The sequence below is a fragment of the Enhydra lutris genome, unplaced genomic scaffold (genome assembly GCF_002288905.1).
Source record: "Enhydra lutris kenyoni isolate GAN:26980312 unplaced genomic scaffold, ASM228890v2 scaffoldscaffold4, whole genome shotgun sequence".
Classification (NCBI taxonomy): domain Eukaryota; kingdom Metazoa; phylum Chordata; class Mammalia; order Carnivora; family Mustelidae; genus Enhydra; species Enhydra lutris.
The window spans coordinates 47,839,617-47,865,716 of NW_019154088.1; the positions used below are offsets into that span (position 1 = coordinate 47,839,617).

At 41.0% G+C, this 26,100-nt stretch overlaps 1 protein-coding gene across 7 annotated transcripts in view; it reads right to left on the reverse strand.

Moving 5' to 3' along the window:
- The window catches only part of LOC111158704 (ninein), a 94,534-nt gene that overhangs the window by 9,052 nt on the left and 59,382 nt on the right, over positions 1 to 26,100 (reverse strand). For 3 of the 7 annotated variants that reach the window (XM_022520935.1, XM_022520927.1, XM_022520962.1), the window contains exons 15-28: positions 25,636 to 25,774; positions 23,717 to 23,838; positions 21,917 to 22,422; positions 18,920 to 21,067; positions 17,521 to 17,646; positions 17,339 to 17,408; positions 15,718 to 15,933; positions 12,873 to 12,986; positions 9,614 to 9,736; positions 8,438 to 8,551; positions 7,518 to 7,664; positions 6,021 to 6,200; positions 4,007 to 4,156; positions 1,591 to 1,692 (exon numbers count right to left, since the gene is read on the reverse strand). In XM_022520935.1, coding sequence (XP_022376643.1) covers positions 1,591 to 1,692; positions 4,007 to 4,156; positions 6,021 to 6,200; positions 7,518 to 7,664; positions 8,438 to 8,551; positions 9,614 to 9,736; positions 12,873 to 12,986; positions 15,718 to 15,933; positions 17,339 to 17,408; positions 17,521 to 17,646; positions 18,920 to 21,067; positions 21,917 to 22,422; positions 23,717 to 23,838; positions 25,636 to 25,774 — 4,257 coding nt within the window. Of the gene's footprint in view, positions 1 to 1,590; positions 1,696 to 4,006; positions 4,157 to 6,020; positions 6,201 to 7,517; positions 7,665 to 8,437; positions 8,552 to 9,613; positions 9,737 to 12,872; positions 12,987 to 15,717; positions 15,934 to 17,338; positions 17,409 to 17,520; positions 17,647 to 18,919; positions 21,068 to 21,916; positions 22,423 to 23,716; positions 23,839 to 25,635; positions 25,775 to 26,100 lie in introns of all 7 variants that reach the window. The other 4 variants (XM_022520944.1, XM_022520918.1, XM_022520954.1 and 1 more) reach the window with 2 other exon arrangements.

Here is a 26,100-nt window from a genome sequence, read left to right on the forward strand (position 1 = left end):
AATTTTGTTATGTAAATACCAAAGTCATAAAATTATACTTTAAATAGGTGTGCTTATATGGTATATGACTTACATGTTAAATTTGTATCAGTCTATACAGAGTTAATAGCTCTCCTATTGCCTAAAAAAGTTTCATTAGAATAGTGTTTCATTAGAAAAGATGTTCTTTTCAGTGTTCCAATGGAAAATTCATGCCTTTTCTTTATTCAGCTCTGATGCCAGGAACATTCAATTTGCCTCATTCATGAGCAAATATTTACTATTCAATCGAGGAGAAAAATAATGAAGGGAAATTGGTTATGATGGCTAATCATGTAAAGCGGAGTTAGGAAGAGAGAGGGGTTTCTGAGGCCGGTGAGAGCGGGTGGGAGAAGAGCGGGCCTGCTGGCAGAACATTTGGAGAGGCTCTCCCAGTGACTAAGTATACCCTGTTACTGTTCAGTTTGGGACGAGACATGTGGAGCTTAGCTTCAGATCTCTTATTCATCACAATATATAATTATTTCATCAGAAAGCATGTCTACATCAAAACACAGCCTGCAGCTTAAGCGCTGAACACATTTATTATATGCTGTCAGAGAAAGAAAAAAAATGGTTTGGATTTCACTATTTATAGTTTAATCTCCCTATTAGTGAATAAATCAGAGAACATAAAATTGGCAGAAACCTCAGTGGTCATTTAAATGCCAGTATGACATATCTGCCCGTATTTCACGTTTAAAAAACATTTATTTAAAGCTACTTCTGCATGTGTCCAGCTTCATAAAAGATTTAAATCTCTCTCATCCTCTAATTCTGGCTCTAAAATATTTGTATACCTAGTACTTTCTAAGAGCACAAAAAGACATTTCCTACCCATGCCTCTCTACCTTAAATAAACTTTACAGCTCACTATATGACATGTTCATCTACCCAAGCCAAAAATCTTGGTGCAATTTTTACTTATTAAGGAGGATTTGTACGTAAGTTGTTTTAGATCCTAAAATTGCATTTATATTCAGAAAGGATCTAGAAACTCAGTGTCCAAGCTGAAAAGTTTTACAAGTCCATTTTTGTATTGAACAGATTACCCCTCACAAGGCCGTGCTGAGTTTCAAATGTAGTAATGCACAGTGACAGCACTTGAAGATTAAGCTTCTAAATGCTAATGCTCCCAAATTCCCTCCATGGATTTCCTAACTAAAAAGGCTGTTAGCAATCCCATCTGTAAAACACTACAACGGGGGAGGTATTAGGAAACTGTTATAACCCAAGGAGTGGGGTCGAGGGAGGGGGAGCTCTGGACCTCCTGGCCAAGATCAGACCAAGTCCCCACCACCTGAATTTGTGGAGGTCTGTGTCCTTCCTTGCATTTTAGGACAGTCAACATTATTCCTTCCTCTGTGAACAACTATGAATCCCTGTGACTATGTAATGAGCAAAAATGACTATCAGTCTTAGTAAGACAAACCAAAGAATTTAGCTTGGTGGCAAACTTTTCCACTTTTCTTCATAATCAGAATTCAATGCTAGGTTAGCCTCTCCCAACAAATGTCACATCCACGGATTAAAATATTCTTCATAGCTAAGGCCAGCTGCTTAAAAACTTACCTCCATTAGCTGCTCGTCCAGTTTTACTTGTTTCTTTTTCAGGCCTTCATTTTCCAAATGAATTGTTTCTAGTTCTCTTTCAAGGGAATTCATCTGACTGACCTGCTAAAAAACAAAAAAAATTCCCTTTAAAAAAGCCAAATCCTTGGATTGCTCTACTTTATTTTGACAAATTTGTGCTAGTCAGAAATCTTAACCCTTGGAAGAAAGCAGAGTTCACTCAGTGAAGGAAAACAACAATATAACTGAGTGCATTGGTTACATTTAAGTAGGATAGTGTTTTTTGTTTTTGTTTTTTAAGATTTTATTTATTTGTCAGAGCACAAGCAGGGGGAGCGGCAGGGAGAGGGAGAAGCAGGCTCCCTGCTGAGCAAGGAGCCTGATGAGGGGCTCTATCCCAGGACCCTAGGATCATGACCTGAGCTGAAGGCAGATGCTTAACAGACTGAGCCAACCAGGTGCCCCTAGGATAGTTTTTAATCACCACTGCTTATGTGGAACAGATTCCAGAAGGCACTTGGCTTTCAAACTTCAGTGCCGCCCACTATACAAAATATATCCAGGACATAAGCCCACGCCCATAACCAGTTATAAGTACATATCCCTGAAAGAAAGCTTTCATGAAATGAAATTTATCCTTATCATGAGCCATGTACTCTGATACTTCCTAGCATATTTTATTAATAAAAAAGGCTGAATCACTAAATTTCATGACCCCCTACTATGGAGTTGCAGTGGGAAAAACGTTGTCTTTAAGGCAAAGCTTATTTATTCTTTTTTAGGATTTTATTTGACAGAGACACAGTGAGAGAGGGAACACAAGCAGGGGGAGTGGGAGAGGGAGAAGCAGGCTCCCTGTGGAGCAGGGAGCCCAATGTGGGGCTCGATCCCAGTACCCCAGGATCATGACCTGAGCAGAAGGCAGATGCTTAAAGACTGAGCCACGCTGGGGCCCTAAGGCAAAGTTTAAAGTTTTAAATCAGAGAGTACATAAAACCTGAGTTGGAGAACTCCATTCTCAATTTTAAAGATGAAATTTGAAGATTTCGTGAGTATCCATTTTTGGAATTCTCTATTATAGGAGGACTTCAATGAGCTACGTGATCCTGGAATTCAGAATATTGCTAAGCAGAAAATACAGGACACTTCTAGAATGCTGATTTTGGTTTCTATCAAAAAGAGCTGAGGAGAGGAGCAAGAATTGTTAGAAGCGTAATCTTCTCAGGTTAAAACTACCATTAGACTTTTCCCTTAGCAGCTGGATGAAACCCTTTATCTTTCTGAAAAGTTTACTTGAATGTACCTAAAATTGAATGGTATCTCCCCCTTGAGAGCACAAACCAGTCTTCTTACTGCCTATGGTCATGATAAATTTTATAAGCTTAAAAGTTTCATACAATTTTTATAACAGAAGTAATTGACTGTTCATCATTCTTCCCATAATTTTTACACAAACCATAATTTTCAGAAGAGGAAGGTAACAGTGAAAACTCTGAGTTTTAGTTAGAAGAAAAAAACAAGTTAACAACAAGAACTCCCAGGGTAACATTGGTTTTAGAACTCTTACTTCATGGAACAAAGTACAGAAAGCAAACCGAGTGATGCCACTGAGGTTCAACCACGTGGTAACCAACCTCCAAGATGGTCCCTCCTGATCTCCACCCCCTTCCTGGGGTTCACACCATTGCATAGTTTTCCTGTAACAGGGTCAGTCTGTGTGACCGAAGGAAGACAGCAGAAATGATGGTGTGTCACTTTCACGATTAGCTTATAAAAGGCTCTACAACTTTTGGGATCTTTCTCCTGTCACTGCTATGTCCTGGGAAAAGGCCCGGGTAGTGAGGAGCTGAGGCCTCTGGTAATCAGCCAGCAGGGAACAGAAGCCTCCTCATAACCATTACATTATTGAACTTGGAAGTAGAACCTCTAGTACTTCAGAAGCCTTCAGATAAATGCAGTCCCAGCTGATACGCGGACTGCAACCCTGTGAGCCCCACAGGCAGAACCACTCAGCTAAGCTGCTTCTGAATTCCCCACCCCCAGAGACGCTGAGACAATAGACGTGTGTTGTTTTAATTTGTTACACAGCAATGGGTAACTAATAACATACTAAGATGTTTCTAATATTCAGGATATATACACTTAAAAATAGATTTCACTAACTTAAAAGGGCTATAGTACTACTGAAAATGATTAACCATCTTCATTATGAATATTAAACTGCTCCTATCTAACCATCACTAAATCAGAAAGAACTATGCTACTATTTGATAAGATCACAAAAGTATAGAAAGATGGAAGAACCAAAATAGTCCACTGGAATCATTTCCCTGGAAGCCTGCAGGCAAAGAAACCTATGCATGGGGACACATCATGGTAAGGACATAGACACATGGTATAAAGTCTTAAAACTCACTTTCTTATTAGTAGGAGATTGTTCCTTTTGAAACTGTTCACATTCTCTCTTTAAGCTCAACTTCTCTTGCTCTGTGGGCTTCACAGTACCTGATGGGTTTAGATGTTTTTGGTGCTTGGGGGGAAGAAGGTTGGATTCCAGCTGACGGACCTAACAAGAACGTACGTGAGAGGAAGAAATGTTAATCTAGTCATCCAGCAAGAAAGAAAAAAAATGAACATGAGAAAATATTTTTTCACCCTTGGGTTTTGTTGTATCAAAAATGCTTTTTTTTTCTCCAGTTAAGTCTGCCAATTCTTTTTTTTTTTTTATTCTATTTATTTATTTGAAAGACAGAGTTGGGGAGACAGAGAGAGAGAGAAAGACTCCCCACTGAGCAGGGAGCCCAACATGGGGCCCGATTCCAGAACCCTGAGGTCATGACCCAAGTCAAAGGCAGACGCTTAACTGACTTGAGCCACCCAGGTGCCCCAAATCTGTCAATTCTTGAAGTCTGCTTTTTTGCATTTCAAAAAATCCTTCTGGGGAAATCGATTTTTAGTCTGGCTGGGTGTAAAACTCCAACCCTGTAAGGATCAGACTGAGACACGGGGGACCTCTGAATCTACCAAACTACAGGGAGTCGAATAGTGTGACGTGGCTGTCGCAAAAACAGATGTAGTCCTAGGCATGTTCTGACAGGAGCATAGCTTTTAGGAGTCAATGAGGTGACAGTCCCCTCCACTTTGTCTTGGACTGTTCACACCTGAAACAATGCATTTATATCAACCAAGTTCCATGCGGACAGTGACCCCGTCTGTCTTGTCGACACTGCACCTTCTGTGAGCGCAGTCTCGGGCACAGAGCAGGTCTTCTAAATGACTCTGCGGCTCTTCTGAGAGTTCTTTCTTAAAAGAGGTGTTTCAGCAGAGTTGGTCAACTGCTTAGTGGAAGAAAAGAATATAAACATCGGTGGCTAGAAAAGCCCCTCTTCAGAGACCATTCTAACCTTGAGTCTTTTTAAAAAGAGGTCCCTTTTCTCTCCAAAAAGTCTAATTTTGCCATTTTTTTTATTACCAGTCTTTTTGAATTAGTCCATTTTGAACAAAGAATATATGGTTAACATAATTCCCCTGGGGCACCTGGGTGGCTCAGTGGGTTAAAGCCACTGCCTTCGGCTCAGGTCATTGTCCCAGGGTCCTGGGATTGAAGCCTACATGGGCTCTCTGCCCAGCAGGGAGCCTGCTTCCTTTCCTCTCTCTCTGCCTGCCTCTCAGCCTGCTTGTGATCTCTGTCAAATAAATAAATAAAATATTTAAAAATAAATAAATAAATAAATAAATAAATAAATAAATATTTTTTTTTAAAACCCCATAATTTCCCTGAGGCTATTCTGGATAGGAGGATTAAAATCATTGACTTAATATAGAACTGATGATGCAAAATGAAAACTATTCTATAAACATACCACGGTAAAATTATTAGCAAGTAAATGATAAATTATACATTCTTGGGGTACCTGGGTGGCTCAGTGAGTTAAAGCCTCTGCCTTCGGCTCAGGTCGTGGTCCCAGGGTCCTGGGATCGAGCCCCACATTGGGATCTCTGCTCAGCAGGGAGCCCGCTTCCCCCCACACCCCTCTCTCTGCCTGCCTCTACTTGTGATCTCTGTCAAATAAATAAATAAAATCTTTAAAAAAAAAAGGCGGGGGGCACCTGAGTGGCTCAGTAGGTTAAAGCCTCTGCCTTTGGCTCAGGTCATGATCCCAGAGTGCTGGGATCGAGCCCCGCATCGGGCTCTCTGCTCAGCGGGGAGCCTGCTTCCTCCTCTCTCTCTGCCTGCCTCTCTGCCTACTTGTGATATCTGCCTGTCAAATAAATAAAATCTTAAAAAAAAAAACAAAAAAAACTAAACATTCTGAAAGTAAGTCTGCCATGGCAGAATACTCAAATCCACACCCTACAGCCATTTCAATCACATTTTCCCATCAAAGTATTTTCAAATCTATGCCAGCAACTGCAGCTTTTCAAGTTACCTTGTCCTGGGAGTGCGTGAGTTCAGCTCTGGTGTTCCGCACCACGGTCTGGAGTCTCTCGTTCTCCTGCCGAAGTAGCTGTTGTTCCTCCTTTATCAGATGATCCATCTTGTCCCAAGTCAGCTTTGGCTGCTGCGTATGGAATCCTGGTGGATGGGTGGCTGTTTCTGGGGCATGGTTCTTAAAGAGCAAAGGGCAGAGTTAAGCCTTAAAAACAAGCTCATTTCTGTTTTGAATGTATTTAACTCAATGACAATAATTCTTAGCACCTTTCATTCTTCACTCTTTCTAATGGAGGTGTGACTGTATGTTGTATACATAGATATAAAAACAGTATTTTGGGAGTTTGATTTTAAAAAGGTTTGGAAATTCTGCTGAAAATGATCTTTGGCAAAATAGCCCCAGCAAATCTAATAGGAAAGATGACTGTAGGGCAAGTCCTGATTCTATAGAGAACCCAAGTGTATAGAGATCGGTGGCCTTAAAAATTGCTCCATCCTTATGAAGGTAACGCTTTGGGCCCCAGATAACTATTCTTTTGGTTAACAGAGGACACAAAGGGAACTTTAAAGCGCACTGCTAACTTGAAAGCCTTCACAAGCTAAACTCTTTTCACATTTGCAGTCAGATCCTTTTTTTAGAATCTAAAGCACTTACTGTTCATGTAATTGAGGCCTGAACTCCAGAACATGCTTTTAGCTATCAGAGCGATTTTTTTGGATCCTGGAAAATGCTTTAAAAACGGTAACAAGTAGGTAAGCCTTTTGCTTTTTAAGCCAAAACATGAAAAAAAAAGTTACGATTTCATTTTGAGGAAAACGTCAGCCCAGAAGTAATTTTAAAAAATGGAAACAACTATTTTCCTTTAACAAAATAAAAAATAAAAAGGAGACACCTAGATGGCTCAGTGGGTACAGCATGAGAATCTTGGTCTCGGGGTCATGGGTTCGAGCCCCACATTTGGTATGTAGCCTACGTAAAAAAATAAAATATAAAAAAAAATAAAAAGATGTGAAATAACTGGATTAAAATAACTGTCCTACTTTTACAGTAGGCAAAACTCTTAACATCTCCACAGGGCTGACATCAGTAACACCATTTTTCATTTCTATGCACACAGATGAAGCAGCATTTTGATACATTAAAATAAGACATACTTTATACAAAATCAAAATGTTTTAGTTTTGTTACTACAAAATAACTCAGCATGGTCTTCTGTCTTGCACATTACAAAAAACAACCTTGTCACTGTGGTTCCATTTATCTGAATTTCAGAAACAGGCACCCCTAACCTACAGTGGCAGAAGGCAGAGAAGTGGTTCCCTTGTGGTTACCAACCAGAGAGGAGACCAGAGAACCTGCTGGGTGCTGGAAATGGTCTGTATTTTGAGCGAGGAGGTGTTTACACAAATATAAACATATGCACATAATAAGTTATAGACTTACAACTTGTGCGCTTTACTGTATAAAGTTCTACCTCAATAAAAAAGAAATTACCTTGTCACCAGCATTCTGAAGTTGCTTATATAAAGACATCACTTCTTGTTTTAAAGCCTCCTTTTCCTGCTGAGTCACTCGTAGGTCAGATTTAATCAGTGACATTTGCAAATTTACATTCTGCAGGGTGTCTTCTAAACTCTGAACCTGTATCATAAGAACAATCTTACACTTGACACAGATCCTCACGGTCTCACCAAACATGTCCAGGAATGAATGAGCTAGGACAAGAGGTCCTAACAAGGTCCCTTCTGTTTCTTTTTATTTATATACAGCTTTTTTCAGTAGCTTAGTGGAAACCCCAGATATTATGTATATTTACAGGATGCAATATTTAGGTCAGTGATGAACTGTGCTCTGGAACAGGGTCCTGCTGATAGCGTCATCTGGTATATTACCAAGTGGTATCTCACAGAAACCAATGAGAACCAACTGGCATGACAGAAGATGGCTTTACTCAATTTTGTAGAGATTGTGTTTTAGCCAGTGGTGTTGGTTTGTAAAGGATCTCTTAGTTAGAAATGAAAATATGTAGCTGTCAGAACCCTACTCTCCATGCTAACATCTAGTATATATTTTAATTAAAAACAATTTAAATTTGTAAAAGCAAGGTTGATAGAGAGCTTTAATAGGGCATGAATCTGCCTTAGAAACCCTTTTTCTAAATGAGAAAAAAAGCAATCCTTTCTACACATTATTCTCAAGCTTTCATAAGTAATCTCATAATTCTAACAATGAGCTTTGAGGGAACTGTTCAAATTATTTCATCATACCATAAACATGTGACAGGTATTAGTCAAGTTGTATCATCTGAGCCCTCGTAGGCCAGTTGCACCTGGAATATTCTTTCTACTGGGAGTTCTGCTGGAATATCCAGGAAAATATTAACTGGGCAGATGAAACAAGAATTGGCCACATACCTTTTCCTGTGAAGCCATGAGTTGGGACTTTAAGGTTTCACTCTGGTGTTCCCAAGACTTCTGTTCTTGCTTCATAGTAGCAATTCTATGCTCTAAAAGACTTGATTTTGCCAACTGTTTCGGGAAAAGAAAAGAGGGAACAGGGCTTTTTGCATACATATCTAGCCTCAATTTCTGTACTGCTGCATATACTGAAAAGATCAAGCACCGTCTGTTTACATGGGGGAGCAGGGCAAGGTCAAAGAGAGGTGTCTTCCTGACTCCCTTTCTACCTTTAATTTTGAGGAGTCTCTTCTTTTTGGCGATTCCCATTTTTCTCTCTCATTGCCTCATTGTGGGTGAGAAATGGTAGGCTGGAATGCAATTAGAAATTGCAAGAGGCCCCTGGGTGGCTCAGTTGGTTGGGTGTCTGACTCTTGATTGCAGCTTAGATCATGATCTCAGGGTCGTGAGATTGAGCCCCGAGATGGGCTCTGCACTGGGCACGGAGCCGGTTTGGGATTCTCTCTAGGCCTCTCCCCTCCTGCGACCTCCCCACTTCAGTCTCGAGAGAGTACCGTAACAGGAAAATGTGAAATGCCTATCAAGGCCTGTGGGACAAATGTAGTGTTTGGGGATTTGCTAGGGAAAATAGAAAAAAAGTGTCGAAGTAATAGATTTTAGGTTACTAAAAGCAACAATATTTATATTATATGTTAACAGTGATATATCTAATAATATACCTTAAGGGGCACCTGGATGGCTCAGTCAGTTCAGGGTCTGACTCCTGATTTTGGCTCAGGTCATGATCTCAGGGTCGTGAGATCCAGCCCCCGGTTGGGTGTGGAGTATGCTTAAGGTTCTCTCTCTCCCTCTGTCCCCTGCCTCTGCTCGTGCTCTCTCTCAAGAATAAATAAATGTTTAAGTAATATACATTAAGTAACATGGTTATATATTAAAATGAGATAAACTACATATTACTATATATATAATAATATAATTATTAACCAACATAAACGCCTGTCAAAATCATGACCTCGGGAATTCTTAGGTCACATAAGGCCAGCTGAAATGTTGTTCTACTAGGAGACCTTGGAACAATTAGGCTAAAATGGGAGGCCCATATGCCATTGTCCAGAGAAATGCTCATTATAGTATACACTATATAATAATGGTAAAATGTCTTATGTTTACTACCTTATCCACACAGCTATTTAATTCTTCACTCAGAGCTTCCTTTTCTTTCAGCAGTTTTTCATTGTAGCTTAGAACACTAGAAAGTTTTTGCTGGAAGTCGGAGAGATCAGGACATCTGTGCAGCTGTAAGAGATAAACAATCCCATCACATCTCATGGCTGTGTTTATAAAGAGTATTTATAAACAAGGCATTTTTGTGCTGCTATTTCCTATCTATATAGATATTTCAGAGGACATATAAACTGAGGGGACTAAAATTAAATTCAACAGAATGCTCCCTGCTACATTCTCTCCATTCTCCAATCGACTGCCAAAATGTCTGCCCAGAGAGATTCACGTAGACAGATACGGTTATATCATGGTCCTTGCTTTCTGTTTAACTTCAGGGCAAAATAAGTAACATACCGCCATTCTGTCATCACTTTAACTTGTGCACATATATAGCATAGTACATTTTCCTCAGGCTTTTTTAACGAGAAAAAAATCTTTTTCAGAAATCTTAGGGGGCACCTGGGTGGCTCAGTGGGTTAAAGCCTCTGCCTTCGGCTCAGGTCATGATCCCAGGGTCCTGGGATCGAGCCCCACATCGGGCTCTCTGCTCAGCAGGGAGCCTGCTTCCTCCTCTCTCTCTGCCTGCCTCTCTGCCTACTTGTGATCTCTGTCTGTCAAATAAATAAATTAATTAAATCTTTAAGAAAAAATAAAAAAATAAGTCTTAGGACTACAGAATTGGCATGAACAAAGTACAGTAAATCAATGCAAGGGCAAGTCTTAAAGCTAAAACAGTGAGTGTTTTTCAGTTTGATCTACGTTCCCTTCCCTTTGGAAGAAGCCAAAACTGACTTGCTTCAGAAAATGTTCAGCGTGGACAAACTGGCTTTCTCCTCTCTACTGAGAACAAGACAAACCAAGTTTCTGTTCCATTTCAGTACCTAACTTACAAGCATGGACATTTTGGGCCAGATAATTCTTTGTTGGGGAGAGTGTCCTGTGCACTGGTGGATGGTCAGAAACATCTCTGGCTTTACCTGATAGATGCCTGTTGCACTCCCTTCCCCACATACCAGTTGTGAAAGCCAAAAATGGACCAAGACATTGCTAGACATCCCAGGGTTGGGGAGTAATTCCCACTCCAGTAACAACTGCTCTAAAGAGACTGACTGTTTCTTATACTTCTTTACCCTTTCCCATAGTTTCTACATTTTTTAAAAAAGATTTTATTTATTTATTTGACAGAGAGAGATCACAAGTAGGCAGAGAGGCAGGCAGAGAGGGAAACAGGCTCCCCGCTGAGCAGAGAGCCCAAGGTGGGGCTCGATCCCAGGACCCTGGGATCATGACCTGAGCCGAAGGCAGAGGCTTTAACCCACTGAGCCACCCAGGCGCCCCAGTTCCTACATTTTTAATTTCCCTCTGTTTCACTTGACTTTCCCATCTTCAATCTTTATTATTCATTATGATTTTATGGTCATCCTTCTATTTCCTACCCTACGTTCCTTTACATTCACTTTAGGAATAACATGACAAACCGACTCTGAGGGTTGAATCTTGTCTTCAGCTGACAACAAATCCAGCATCCCTTACATATCTAAAGTCAGAAGGACATGGTAAAATGTATTTTAGAGTACCTGGGCTTTGGTTGACTAAAGGACCTGTCTACTTTGCTCACTACCTTGCTTCCACATCCTCAGACCTTCACAAAGCCTGGTGCCATTTTGGGTGTAGAGACTGGTATGAGACTTCTGCTGATGCTACTCTTGTTTCTTTTCTGTGCAACAGAGAATCTCTCACTCACGAAGTATTTTACTTGTATTAGGTCCTACAGAGCCACACATACTTCCTAGGTCCAAACTGTATGTCAGCAACAATGGGCGGATACTATCCACTGTTGGGATCCAAAAGAGCCCAGGGGCCATGAAACACCTTTTACCAGAGGCAGACAGGGCTCACCATTTTTCCACTTCACTATTTATACCAATGCCTCTGTAAAAAATAGACAATAAAAATGTGTTGTATAATGTCCTCCCCATGCTGCTTTACTCCCCCCATCCACTCCTCTTCTTCTGATCTCTAGCTTAGTGAAGTCACAAAACATGGACTTCTCTTGCTATGGATCTGGAGCCCATCATTAACCATCTTAAAGACTGCACAACAGATTTTCAAGAGGTAAAGAATAGTAAGCCCACAGTAATCAGGATGAACTTGGTAGTAACAGCTTTGGAATACTTATGCATCAACAGAAAGGCCTTATGAATTTTAACTTCTGGAATGTTTATAATGGCAGACAGCTTCTGTTATGGCAGAAGGCTTATACTTTACATAGCAGCATCTGAGTTGAAAGGTTCTTATAAAGCTCCTATCAGGTATCAATCACGAGGCATTACGGGGGACACAAATTCCCTGGAAGTCTTACAATCCTATTAGTAAATCAAGACTTATCAGAGTCAAGGACAGATCAACACAAACAGAAAAGTCAGTGGTAGAGACCCAGTGTTTCAGCATGCAGAGGACACCTTTATTCTCATAAGCTGAACAGACACAAGCGAGAAAATTTTATAATCTAAGGATGTCATAATATCAAAATAAACCTTTAGTGAAGCAAATTAAAAAAAAAAAAAAACAGAACCAAATTCTCCTATTCATAAATTGGGATTGCTCATATCCTGTACCCACTGAAAAGTTCAGAATAAAGAATAAAATAGGGCAACATTCAGGATATGACTTTAAGGTGAGCCCTCTTCTTTGTTTAAAATTAAGTCTTTGTTTGAAACTTTGAAATAGGCTTCTTAAAGCCAAGTTCACAAGTGAGACTGCATCTCTGATAATGTTTTAGAATCTACTCTTTAGTCCAGGATTGAAGCCTCAAACTTGCTTAAGAATAAAGGGAAAGAGGGACGAGCTCCACCTGTGTCTTACAAACCTAAATGAATAGTTATTAAAGTTATGAGCAAGAAAGTCGCTTTCTTTTTAGACACACTTCTATTACTTTATCACCTGGCTGGAAGAAGACAGAACAAACCTTAAACTGAAGTGGTTGCGACTGATTTGTAATGATAGAACTTCAGTCTGCCACATATGTAAGTTACACACTAGAACAGCATTTAGAGAACTGGCAATTGGAGCCCTGTTAGTGGACTTGTCCTGCAAGCCCTCAGGACTCCGTAGAAAGGACATCCGGTCGCTGAAAAGCCAGACCATCAGGTACCATATTGTTCTATGAGCCTCCCCGATGCCCACTCCAAGCAGCAAACAGTCTTACTTGTTTCATTTGCTCCAGTTCATCTTTGAGAAGGAGGTTTTCCTGTTCCATGATATGAGTCTGTATTTTAACTTGAGAAAGTTCTGCCTCCAGAGAAGACACTAAAGTAGAGGACTAAGACAAAAAAATAGGAAGTCAAGACACGGGCATCTTCATGTAGCCTGGGGACACGTACGAGGCTCACAAAAGGCAGAAGTCAGGGAACCCAAGCCCCAGTTCAGTGACACGCTCTGAACCAAAGCTATCCTCCGAAAGGCTGGGTACCTGAACGGTAGGAACTTGATTTCTGAGATGGGTTTTGTGGGTTTCTCCACGGCAAAGTTACTTTCTCTTGGGGGAAGATAGTTTGAGACTACAAAAATCATGTTTCTCCTGAAACTTCTCTGTTTGTTTTAGTTTCTCTCAGTGGATTTTGTCTACAACAGTTATTACCCTCGTGTTGGCCTGGTGATGACCTTTTTCCTTCTTTCTTTCTACATTCATTAATTGGAATTCTACTGTGAAGAAGAGTTGTTATTTCTCCCCCATTTATTTAATCAATTTTTAATATCAGGATGTGCCCATACATATTTCATTTTATATTTATCTTATGCTATACTAGAATTATTTATTTTGTTGATCACACCATTCTAGCTTTGGCCAGTAAGAGCTCCTTCAGGTGGGGCTTTGTGTCCTTTGAATGTGCCCTTCTTTTTTTTTTTTTTTTTTTTTAAAAACACTTTTTTCTTTCTGGCACCACGAGGTATTCGGGCTCATCTTGAATCTTCCCTGCTCCAGCCCTGGAATAAATCATTTTTCCAAGGAGCTCTGGTTTCTTCTATAGGAGAATGGTGTTTAGAAACCAAGATTTGGGCACTCCATCCATACACACACATCTCTATCTGTGTCAATCTGTATATATACTAAGAAACATGAGTTTATACTAATGCCTCAAATTCCAATCCAACACCAGAAGATAGGTTCCCCATTTTCCTACTTGAAGCTTCCTTCTCCAAAAGTGAGAGACTCAGTTCTGTTGCCTATAATCTATTTACACATTTACTCACTTCTAATATATACAGTTTCAGAATTACTAACTTATCCCCCATGAGAAACACATTTACAGACTACATTATTATAGCATTTGGTTACACTTTCTATCTTTAGCCCTACAGTATGGAGTCAGATAATAATTTCCAAATGAATTCTTTTCTTGCCTATCATAATTACATTATCCATTTATAATACGATTAGGTTCAATTCTTAAGTGTTTGCATTCCAGTTGGTATCCCCTGCCATCTTGATTGATTCTAATTCTGTTTCTTTTGGGGTATGTGAAGAGTTTGGAAAACACTGCTATGATTGCTTGAGTCAGAGCTATGTGAAAAGATACACTCCCTTCCTTCCTCCCTTTGCCACCATTCCCATTCCTCTCTTCCGTCCCTTTCCCATCTACCCACTATAGGTAACCTTATCTTTAGTTTCTGGTTTATCATTCTTGGGTTTCTTTCACACAAATGAGCAAGTATATGTGTATTTTTTCCACATCCCCTTCTCTCTTATATGAAAGAGGCATCCTATACTCTTCTGTGCTTTTCTTTTTCACTTAACAGTATGTCCTGGAAATAATTTCATATCAAATAGAAGTCTCTCTTTCCTTCTCTTCCTTCCTTCCTTCCTTTTATAGCTAAATACTACTTTGCGCTGTGACTGTATCCACATTTATTCAACCATTCTCCTATATATGAACATTTAGGTTGTTTCCAAGCTCTGTGTACATATGAATATTCACACTGTTGGAGGTATACTTTTAGGGTAAATCCCTAAGAAATAGTATTGCCGGGACAAATGGTAAGCCCATATGTAATTTTGATAAGAATTAGCAAATCTCCCTCCAGAAGGATAACCTCAGTTTACAGCCCCACCAGCAATGTATAAAAGTGCCTGCTTCCCTAAAGCCTTGCCAACAGAAAGTCCTATTTTTAAATTGTTTCCAATCTCATAGGTGAGAAAAGATATATCAGTGTTGTTTTTATTTGCAGTTTTCTAATTATGAGTGATTTGGGGCATTTTTTCTTAAAGATTTTTTTTTTTAATTTATTTGAGAGAGAGAGAGCATGCATATGACTATGGGGTAGACAGAGGGAGAGCCAGACATGGGGCTTGATCCCAGGACCCTGAGATCATAACCCAAGTTGAGGGCAGACACTGAACTGACTGAGCCACCCAGGTGCCCCAAATCCATGGATTTTTAAAAGCTCTTTACACAGTAGGGATATTAGCCCTACTCTCTGCAGTATGTGATGTAAACATTTTTCTCCCAGTTTGTGAATTATCTTTTGACTTTGTTTATGGTATTTTTTTTTTACCACGAACAAATTTTGATTTTTTTTTTTTTTTTTTTTTTTTGCCTCTGGTTTATGAGTCATAGTTGGACAGCTTTTCTCTACACTAAGGTTAAAGACAAATTCATTCATGTTTTCTTCTAGGACTTATGCAGTTTTTTTTCTGATATTTAGACTCCTTACCCAATTAGAGTTGGTCCTTATGTACTGTACAAGATATGCATCTCATTTTATCTCTTCCCAAATGTCTACTGAGTGTTCTAGGAACCACTCATTTAAAAAAAAAAAATTCCATCTTTACCCCAGTGATTGGAGAAGGTACCTTTGTTATATACTAAGTTTCCATCTGTGCTGGGGTCTAATTCTAGACTTTCTAGTCCATGTATCTATTTGCCCATTCATTTGCCGGTACCACACTGTTGTAATTATTAAGACTGTATATGTAAGAAATTTAATACCAGCATTGCTTTATTTCTTGGGATTTCCTCCCCCTTGGGCTGTAGGGTGGCTCTCCTCTGTACCTGGGCTCTACATTGTTCCAGTTCTTCTTTTAGATGAGACTCTCGTTGTTTCCACTCCTCAAATGCACCGGGTCCCGGCTCTTCCTCCTCCTGGCACAGCATTTCCGCCAGACGCTCATGAAGTTCCTGCAGTTCTTTCTCATTCTGAGAGTTCTTTTGGCTAAGTTCAGAATTTTCCAAATCCAACTCTTGGTTTTTGGTTTTTAATTCTGAAATCTAATTAAAATTGAGATAAGTTTTAAAAACAAGTTACCCCATGTCTACTAAAAAACAGATATAGAGACTAACTGGTTCTTACCCCTCTGTAGATAAGGTTTTCTACGTAGATACGTACACACGCACACACTCCAACCCCCATCCCCGTACTAACAGAATGAATACAGTACTCGTTATTACAAATTCCATCAGTTGGGAAGTGTATAAGGAAGTAAGAGACCTTCGGTTCAGTCTAACTGCAGGGGGATAGCACACTGTTCAAAGCTGGGTCTGTCTCCCTCCAGACTGCTTTCTGTGTATATACAAAACTCAAATGCACATAGAGGTTTTTCTCCTCTTCAAAACAAAAATAGGAATCATTTCAGATGTTTGGACAACCTGCTTTTTTCCACTTAGTCTCTTGCAGACTTTTATCTTTCTAAGTCAGTGCATTTAGAAAACACCACATGCTCTGTTTCTTAGTGGCAATAGCATATTCTATGTGTCAAGACATTCTATAACGTATTTATCATTCCCACATTGACAGACATATAGGACAGTTATTATTTTTTTAATTGTGAAGAAACAATAATATTTTGAAAAATGATACCATTTTGTATTTAGGATAATTTCCTTAGAAGTGGGGCCGCTGGGTTAGGAGGTCTGCATACACATCGCTGTTTGGAGAGAGATCCCAAAGTGTCCTCCTCACAGTGCTACCAACTTATACTTCTCCCCAAAATGTATGAGTACACTGAGTTCTTCACAGCCAATTATCCATCTTTCAACTGGATTTTGCCATTTATTTGTAAGAGTACAGAATATATTTTGGATGTTAAGACCCTGTCTGTTTCAAGTCCTGAAAATGCTCTTTTCTTAGGATGTCCTTGTCTTTTGGCTGTTTCATTACAGACCCTAAAATGGCCTTTCCCTGCACAATTGCCTGTTGTGAGATTATACAAATTGGGTGCCAAATGGCACAAGCTATCAGAATATACTGTAATTCTATGCAAAGATATACTGATGAACCATTACTCTGTATCTGTGAAAATTGTGTCCTTAACTTTCTGGTTTCAATCATGGTGATGAAAGAGGAAGGCGTTAACATTACATGAAAGAATGTGAGGGATAGAGCTAGTATTTCATAGAAATGGTTTTAGAGGTATCATCTCCCCATTCCCACTGGTTATAAAGCTTATATTAAGCACTCAGAATCTAGAAGTAGTATATATATTATGATATTCACCAAAAAATAGAAACCTAGTTTAGAGTCAGCACGGGGTGAGTTTCCATTCTAGAACTCTGGATTTACAACTTTACTATCATTACGTACATGCTCTTCCAGTAGCATATAAGTTTATAAATTACAAATAAGGAAAATTTCAGAGAATCAAGAAACACTGGGAAATACTAAGTATCTTCTTACCTGTTTCTTTAAACTTTCGACCATCTTCTGAACTGCAGCTTTTTCCTGTTTTACAGTTTCTATTTTTTGCCTAAAGGGACAGTGAAAATATAACCTAAGAGTTAGCCTTTAAAAGCTGAAGGAAGCAAAACAGTTTTAGTCCTTGCAAAAATGCCTTAAGAAAATTTAAGTATATGTCTTACCACATTTCTTCCTGAGATCCATTTAATTTCCCTAATTTCAGGTTAGAATTGCTATCTTCTTCATTCAAAGTAGTAATTTCATTTCTCAAAATAGAATTTTCTTCTTGAAGCTTCTCAGATTCATATCTGAATTACAGAGATTTAAAAAAAAAAAACAGTTGTAACAAGGCAGTCATCTGGCATCTTTGGAAAATGCTTTCTAGTAACTTCCAATAAAACAAGTTTTCCATGCCAGTTAGAAAGAGAAGTCTAAATTAGTAGACTCTTAGTAATGGAAGTCAAGCTATGACATATTGATTCATTTCTTTTGGGAAGTTAAGAATTTCACGAAAAGACGTTAGGGAAGTGTCTCTAAAACACTTGAGCATAGAGATAGGAAATGAGACTCTGCCCACCAAAGTTGCTAATTTTCTCAGTGGCAAGCATACTGCTTTGAGCAAATAACTTCATTTATCTCAGTCTCAAGCCCTACTTGCTCCAGATGGGAATAAGCCTATTAAGCTTATTAGCTTTAGTTACAGGCCTCAGGTTTCCTAGAGAAAGAAAATTCACTACATAAATCAAAGACCACACTGAAATATGTACACTCATGTTTACTTTGTCATTTCTTTTCAGTTCATTATATTCTGATATTTAGAACTTCAAAATGGTCTGAAAAGGAAAAACTACATCCAGAATTACTTTGTTTCATATCAAGATATTTCAGAAACATGTAATATTTTCCAAGTTTTTTTTAAAAAACCAAATTTGTTAGAAGACAACTGCACTCATAGTATATAAAGTCAAGTGAGCAATGGTTCAAATTAGTCTTATTTCTGTCTTTATTTTGAGCACATTTATTAGAATCTGATAGTGCTTCGAAAAATTCTACATCCTATGATAAATTTCCATCATTTGCAGAATACCAGCGTGTACTTCCACTGCTACCAGTGAAAAACTATACGCCACAAGGCATGACCTTTTTCCTCTATGAGTACAGGATCGGAGTTCTGACCTGCCGCATGAGTTAACAATACACAAAAGGCATTCTCCTGGAACACGTTCCGCCACATGACGAAAATAACACTGAGCCAAAAACCAAACCGAACCACTATCAATCCAAATGAGACGCTAGATAGGAGTTAAAGACTTGACGTACACTGATGAGGCACATGGTTAAACGGCAAACACTCTCCACTCTGACACAGCAAACGACACGCATCTCCTACGGGGGACGGGAGCGCCTCCTAGGCCAGGTTATTCTACTTGTTAATACGACACAGAAGCAGAAGGAAGTTTACAGTAGTGCTCTCTCCTTGAAGACTAGCGGGTTAGTTTCTCTAGGCAGAGCAAGCAGTGGGAGTTAGATGTGGTGAGGTGCTCTCGGGAGTCCGGGGAGCTTAAAAGGTACATACGTTACCTCAGAAGTTCAACTTTCTGTTGCATCTCACTGCACGTGCTTTGCAAGTCATGCATCATGGCCTTCAGCTCTTCCTCGTTTTCTCCTTGACTAGGTGCGTCCTTCTGCCTAACTACAGCAGTGACTCGCTCCCTCAACTTCCTGGTCAGCTCCTGCAGCTTCTCCTTCTCCAGTTCTAACTCTGCTAGTGTGGCCTGACGCTGCAGGTGTCTGTCTTGAAGGCCTAGGAGAGCGGCGTCCTCCTCCTCGGGTATAACCGGGCTCTGGACGCGGGGCCTTTCTCGACGTGTCCGGATCGTTCTGCGCAGCCAGGAGATCTCACGGGCCTGTACTCTTTCCAGGAGCTGTGTGTTCTCCTGCTTGAGGTACTGATTTTCTTGATAATGTTCCTCTATAACGTGGTGCACATCCGTCACCTTCGCCGCACGCTCTTCCGGGGTCTGACGGAGTTCAAGTACCTTCCCGTCGGGCGGGGCTCCCAGGGCGGCAAAGGGGGCCTCCCGGGAGGAGAAGCAGTCCCGCCGCAGCCCGGTGCCAGCCTGCAGCTTCTCTAGCTTGCCCCGAAGTCTTAACACCAGAACATGCAGCTCCTGGTTTTCTCTTTTGACCTCCTCGTAGCTCTTCTCCAGGCTAAGGAACGCGTCCGTCACCTCGGCCGCCTTCTGGAGCTCGTCCTGCAGTTTGAACACTTCTGAAGCGAGTTCTTTGTTGCTCTCTAGGGCTTCGTCGTAGCGCAGCTCGGTCACTCGCAGCTCCTCCTGGAGGCAGTCATTTTCCCTGCTGGCGTCTTCATACAACAGCTTATACTTGGGGGAAGCCTCGGGGATTCGCTCAAGCATCTTCAGTTTCTTCTTCAGCACGCTAACATCAAAGAGCAGGTCCTGTTTCTTTTCGGAGGCTCGACTGCAGTCTGCACGTAGGATCATCAGTTGTTCTTTAAGCTGACAAATCTGATTCTGCAGGTCCCACGTCTCAGTCCTGGTCCCTTCGCTATTTTCCAGCTCGGAAAAGCTCCCCATCGATGCTTCAGACTCCTGCATCTTGACCTCCTGTCTCTGAGCAGAGCTCATCTCTGGACTGCCCAGATCCCGGGTCTCATCGTCCGGGAGGTCACTGAGGACGCACCGTGGGCTCACACCTTCCACCTCTTTCATCTGGTTTTGCAGCAAGAAGGGCTCTGTTCGTTCCACAGAGTTTCCAAATAAGCCAGTCGCTGGCTCCTCTGAACAAGAGGACGTTACCGACCCCGGCTCTAATGTTTGCAGCTTCTGTCGCAACCTTGAAATTTCCGCGGCCATTTTCACATTTTCCTTCACCGCTCGCTCATGAGCTCTCTGCAGGCTTAAGAGGACATCTCCGTTCTCTTCCAACAGCTGCTTTCCTTGCTGGAGCAGGGACATGGGTCCACTTCCGTCCGCCTCCTCCCCTCCTGCTGCCTGGCAGCCAGACTCTCTCCTGGATGAAAGACAGGCCACCTGCTGCATTTCCTTAATTTTGTTCTGAAGCCTGGAGATTTCGGTGCTCATCTCCACCCTTTCTCGGTCTGCTTTCTCACAGGTCACTTTGTGAACACTCTCCATGGCCTGAAGCTTGGACGCCATCTCCTGCCGCTCCTGGTCCAGTTCCGTGGCTAGCTTCTCCAGCTGCTGGTTGGCCAGGGGCTCTGAGGCCCCTGCCCGGCCCGGGACCAGCTCACTGTCCCTCAGCTCCCTTTCCCGACTGCTCTTCAGCTCAAGGATCTGGTCGGACAGGAGGCTCTGCTGACTCGCTGACACGTTTCTTAGATCTTCCAGGTCTTTGAGAAGCTGCTCCCTCTCAACAACCATACTATTCAAATGTTCTTTGTAGGTTTTCTCCAGCATCTCTCTCTCCTGGGTGAGGACCAGAGAGGTTGCTTTCTCTCTTTGGAGAGTCTCCTTCAGCTGCTCCTGGGCTTCTGCGCACTCCTGGGTGAGCTCTTCCTTCTCGAACTCCCACTGGGATCTCTCCTCATGCTGTTGCTCCAGGAGCTCCTTCAGCTGTTGGCGGTAGCGCCCCTCCAGGCTCTGCAGAGCGTTCTCACATCTCTCAGTGACTTTCTGACAATCAGCCTGAAACTGGGCTTCTATCTGACAGGTTCTTCTATTACACTCAGTCTCCATTTTTTCCCTAAATGTAGTCAACATACAGCATTACTGAAACTGCCACCAACTCCAGAAGCAAACAAAACACATTTTCCCATGCACAGAGGAAGCTGCCAGGCAAATAAATTTAAATGCTTTCTAAAAACGGTCTTCTCTTATTCCTATGTAACTGATTTCTACAGAGACAGGATCTCATTTCTGAGGGCTAAGACGGGCAGCCATAATCAATTTATAAGACCTACCTCTCTGTCTGCATTTAGAGGGAAAATTGAGACACGGACTTCCTTGGCATACTCCTGGGTATATTTGTGTGTGGAAAATGTAAACTGATACTTCACATCAATGATCAAATGCATATTAACCTAATCTGTAACTTGGGAAATATATAAAATTCCTTCATTTTAATTAAGTACACACTGGAGGACAGTAGTCCTGTAAACCATACCTATTAACATAATCATTGTTTTTTTCTTGTTTAATAAAGCAGCAGTCAATGAATCCAATGAATCAGAGTATGAAGCATCAAATCCTTCACATGTGCCTGAGATTTCACGTGAGGAAAGGAAGCACAAAGCAGCATTTCGTACTTTTGGCAGCAACAGAACTTCACCCAGAATTTAGCTCACAAATAGCGTTTCTCAAACGCAATAATTATTCTCATTTGGAACCTGAAAGGATACTTGTTAATATAAGAAATATGGTCTTTGAAAAAAACAAAACAGTTCAATAATCCCAGGATAGGCTTATGTCTAAACAATGGCAAAATGGGCTGAGAAACTAAAGAGCCTAGTCAAAGTCACCCTATGTGACTGGAACTTCTGGTGCCCCCAAGGGACAGTGCCCCAGGTTTCTCCATTTTCCCCTATTTTCTTACCTTCCCTCTTGAAGTTCCCTTTGGTGTTTCTCCAAGAGCTCTTTTCGCAACTCCTCTTTCTCAAGAGTGTGCTTCTCCATCAGGCTTTTAAGCTGCTCCTGGTGAAACTGCTCTAGTTCCTGAGTCAAGCCTCTCACCTTCTCTTCTGTCCAGGCGCCATTTTGAATGAGTTCTTCTCTCTCTCGGTTAAAGCTTTCCTCTGCCTGCTCCAGGTGAGCCTTGAGTTCCAACTCGTGTTCCAACCTCAGCTTCTCCTGCAGGTGAGTCTTTTCCTCCTCCCATTTCCTTTGCAGTTGTTTTTTCTCGTCCTCGTGTCTGCAGATAGTTGTATCTTGTGCCTCCTTGAGCACCACCGCCTGACCCTGAAGTTCTGCTAGTTCACTTTTAAGGTCACTTATTTGTTTTTCCAAGACATGCACTTCATTCTCATACTTTTGCTTCATGTTCTCTTGCTCCTTTTCATAGGTGACCTTGGTTTCATCTAGCTGCTTTTCATAATGGTGCACCTGAGGTCAGAAAGCGAAACCACCACAGTGTTATTCAACTCAAGGCTATGGAAAGGTGACAGGGGCCATGGCCACTTTTTGCCTATGACACATTCTTCAGTTTTCCCATTTTAATGACTTGAAAACATCTCAAATAAGATATATTTGAGTCAGGCATAGTTTGCTTTCCTTTTTAACTTCACTGAATCTTATTATTATTATTTATTAGAGATGTTATTTATTTATTTGAGAGACAGCGTGCACACATGCACATGAGCAGGGCAAGGGGGGGTGCAGAGGGAGAGAATCTCAAGCGGACTCTGAACTGAGTGGTGAGCCTGATGCGGGGCTCCATCCTATGACCCTGGGATCATGACCTGAGCTGAAATCAAGAGTCTGATGTCCTATCGACTGAGCCACCCAGGTGCCCTGAATTTTATTAGTTTCAGAACAACTCTAAAAAAAATGACTAGACTTTCCCATAGATACCATCTGTCTTCCCAGGTATCCTGTCCAGCTGTAAATGTAGGGTCTTAAAATACTTAATTAAATTCAAGCATTTCTTAACACCTATCACAGGCACTCTGTGGGCCTTGTGGGGATCCAAAGTGAGATAAGATGTAGTCCTGCCATCCAGGGGAAACCACCCTAGACATGGTTTTGACAAGTACAAAAAAGCATACCACAAGGCAGAATGAAAAATATAAAAGATCTAGGAAACAGAGCTGCATTGTAACCTGGAGATCCAAAGATGGAAAAGAAACCACATTTGGTCAAGGGTATTTGGGAATGGGTTCATGCAAGAGGTAGCATCTGATATAAACTCTGAAGGGTAAGGAGACTCTTAAGAGTAGGAAAGAAATAACGTAGCATGTAATAGCATGAACAAGAGAGGACAGTTTGATGGAGAACAGTGAACTCCTGGTTTGACTAGAGAAGAAGGTAAAAGAGAAGACTAAAAATATAAGTTGAAGCAACATGGTGGAGGGTTTTGGAGGCCAAGATTCAGAACTGGTACCTAATGCTAGCTATATCAAAGGGCTTTTTTGGTTTTATTAAGATGTTTTGGAACCAGCTGGAAATAATGTATTGGCCTTCAAGTTTCATGCTTGCTAGGTCTGAAGATAATACATTTTGAAGAAACTCTCTCCTAGGAAGAAAAGTCCTCAGGCTCTGCTTATAAAACCATCCTGAGCTACCAGACGCAAGAGGAAATGTATAGAAAGTGATGCTCTATGAGTGAAAAGAATTAAGAACGTCTTTCATGCAACACTTGTCAGAGCTCAAAGAAATGTACAGGATAAGAAGGACTTACTTTATCTTCAAGCTCCAGTCTCAAGTGACACAAGTCCCTGTGATGTTGTTCTTTCATCTGTTCAATGACCAGCTCCGCCTCGATGCTCATGTTCAATGGATTGCATTCTTCAGAACTGAGCCCTGAAAACACATGGGATCTGTTGACCCTGTGACAGGTTCTTTCAGTAACACAACTGGCATCTGAGGAAGGGACATCCAGCTTAAGGGATAATTTTTAGCCTAAATTACCACTAATGAGATCTACTAAGAAACCATAAGAACCCAAGAGGCTTCTTATTTTCAAGCATTAAAAATGAAGGTGAATGGGCAGTACCATAAGATTCTTTCATGGATAGATTCTGTGCCAGACCTTAACAGAATCCATCTTTTTGTAAAGTAGGTGGGTAGGGGTGGAAATTGTTGTTTAAAGATGACCTTCTAAATGAAAATGCCATGGAGTGAGGTAATTCGGTGACACCAACCCACCTTCTATCCCATCCAACAAATACTATGGGACAAATTAGCAGAGGGGCAATGTGGTAGAAGGCGCCTGGAGGCATTACCTTCATGGGTCAAGATCTCCAATCCATCCCTCAGTTACAGAAGATCGAGTATTACAGTATTGTTCCCCTACGGTGCAAGTGGAACCCCATTTTCAATTATCAGCTCAAATTTTATAAATACGGGGCACCAGTTAGGAACCTAGATATAGGCAGTTTGGGAGAAAAATTCTCAACTCATACATATGGGTTCACTTCCACAACTGCCCATGATGATGACTGAGAACAACACTGAAATCTGAAGCGAAAATTGGAGGCTGAGGCAGTACACAGACAAAATGATGATGTCTAACACTATGTGGAAGTCTCTGAAGGGAGGGGATTCAAAAAGGCTTTTCATGTGGGGGCCCATAGGCAGATAGGAGAAAGAGCCTGTCTGGCACCTGGGACTGACAGTCTTGCTTTGGGGTTTCTTTTCATATACTGTTTCTTTTCAGGTGGCATAGCCCCAATGTGAGAAGTGATACTTGGGGTGTAAGCCTCCCCAAGATGGCACAGCTTCACACGCCTATGAGGAGAACCCCCAACACTATAAAGAAAGTCCCAGAAAAGCTTCTGAGATGCATCATATGATCAGCTTGGATCCATCCTCACACTACAGTAAGGCCACTAATCACATACTCAGAACCACCCGCTCTCTCCCAGTCCCCTCCCCAATCCCTTATTTATTCTAGAATGAATAGATAAGAAGAGAAATAAACAAACCTTCTAAGAACCTGTACTTCTGTAGCAGTGGGGAAGACTATAACAGAAGAATTTATTATGAGCCCTTTCTGAAATACAAACTCAGCACAGGAAGGAGGAAAAGAGCTAATAATGAATGTAGGAGGGCTAACTCTGCCTTTCCACCTCACCACTCAAAATCCTCCTCACAGGCACAGTCAACCAACATTGACTTACTTGTTGTTTTACAGAGGCAATGCTGGTATTTAGCACAGCCGGCATAAGAAAACCAAATTCTGGTTTCTGCTTGTCCTATTCTCCAAAACCATAACCATACTGCTGAGGCACTCAAGAAAGGGAGGACTCTGCAACAGCTCAGTGTCTGAATTCTAATGCTCCCAAGGCCTTAGACTCTCAGACTTGTGGTCAGTTGTTTTTGTTTTGTTTTGTTTTGTTTTAAATAAAACAAATATCCTTGTGGTTTGATTTTTCCATTCTTTTGTTGATACACGTAAAAATCAGATAGAAATATTTTCATAAAGACTTTAAAGACAAATGAAAAAATAGACCACAAGTGAAATAGCTCAAGAAAATAGTACTGCCAGGTTTTTTTGTTTTTTGTTGGTTGCCAAAGTTGTGCAATTTTACAACAAACATGGCCCTAAAAGCAAAAACTGAAGCCCAGCCTCTGAAAAGATGATGTCGAATGGCTTACCCTGGTCAGGCTCAATGCAACCCCCATTAGCATCAAGTTCTTCCGACAGTGAGTTCTTCAAGGGAAGTCTCAACACTTTGCCTTGTGTACGAAATTCTTCCAGCTCAGACTGGAGTTCATCCACTTGGTCTTGTAATACCTTGAGTTTAAAAACCAACACTAGTCTTATATGTGACAGCAAAAGCACAAGCAGCAAAAGACAAAATAAACTGGACATCACCAAACAAAAAACCTTTTGTTTCGAAGGGTATCATGACCATAAGAAGACCACCCACAGAGTGGCAGAATAATTTTTGCAAATTATGTGGTCTGATGAGGGACTTGTAACTATAATATATGAGCCTACAAAAATAGTTACTACGATTCAATAATAAAAAGACAATCCATTTAAAAATTAAGCAAAGGGGGACGCCTGGGTGGCTCAGTTGGTTAAGCAGCTGCCTTCGGCTCAGGTCATGATCCCAG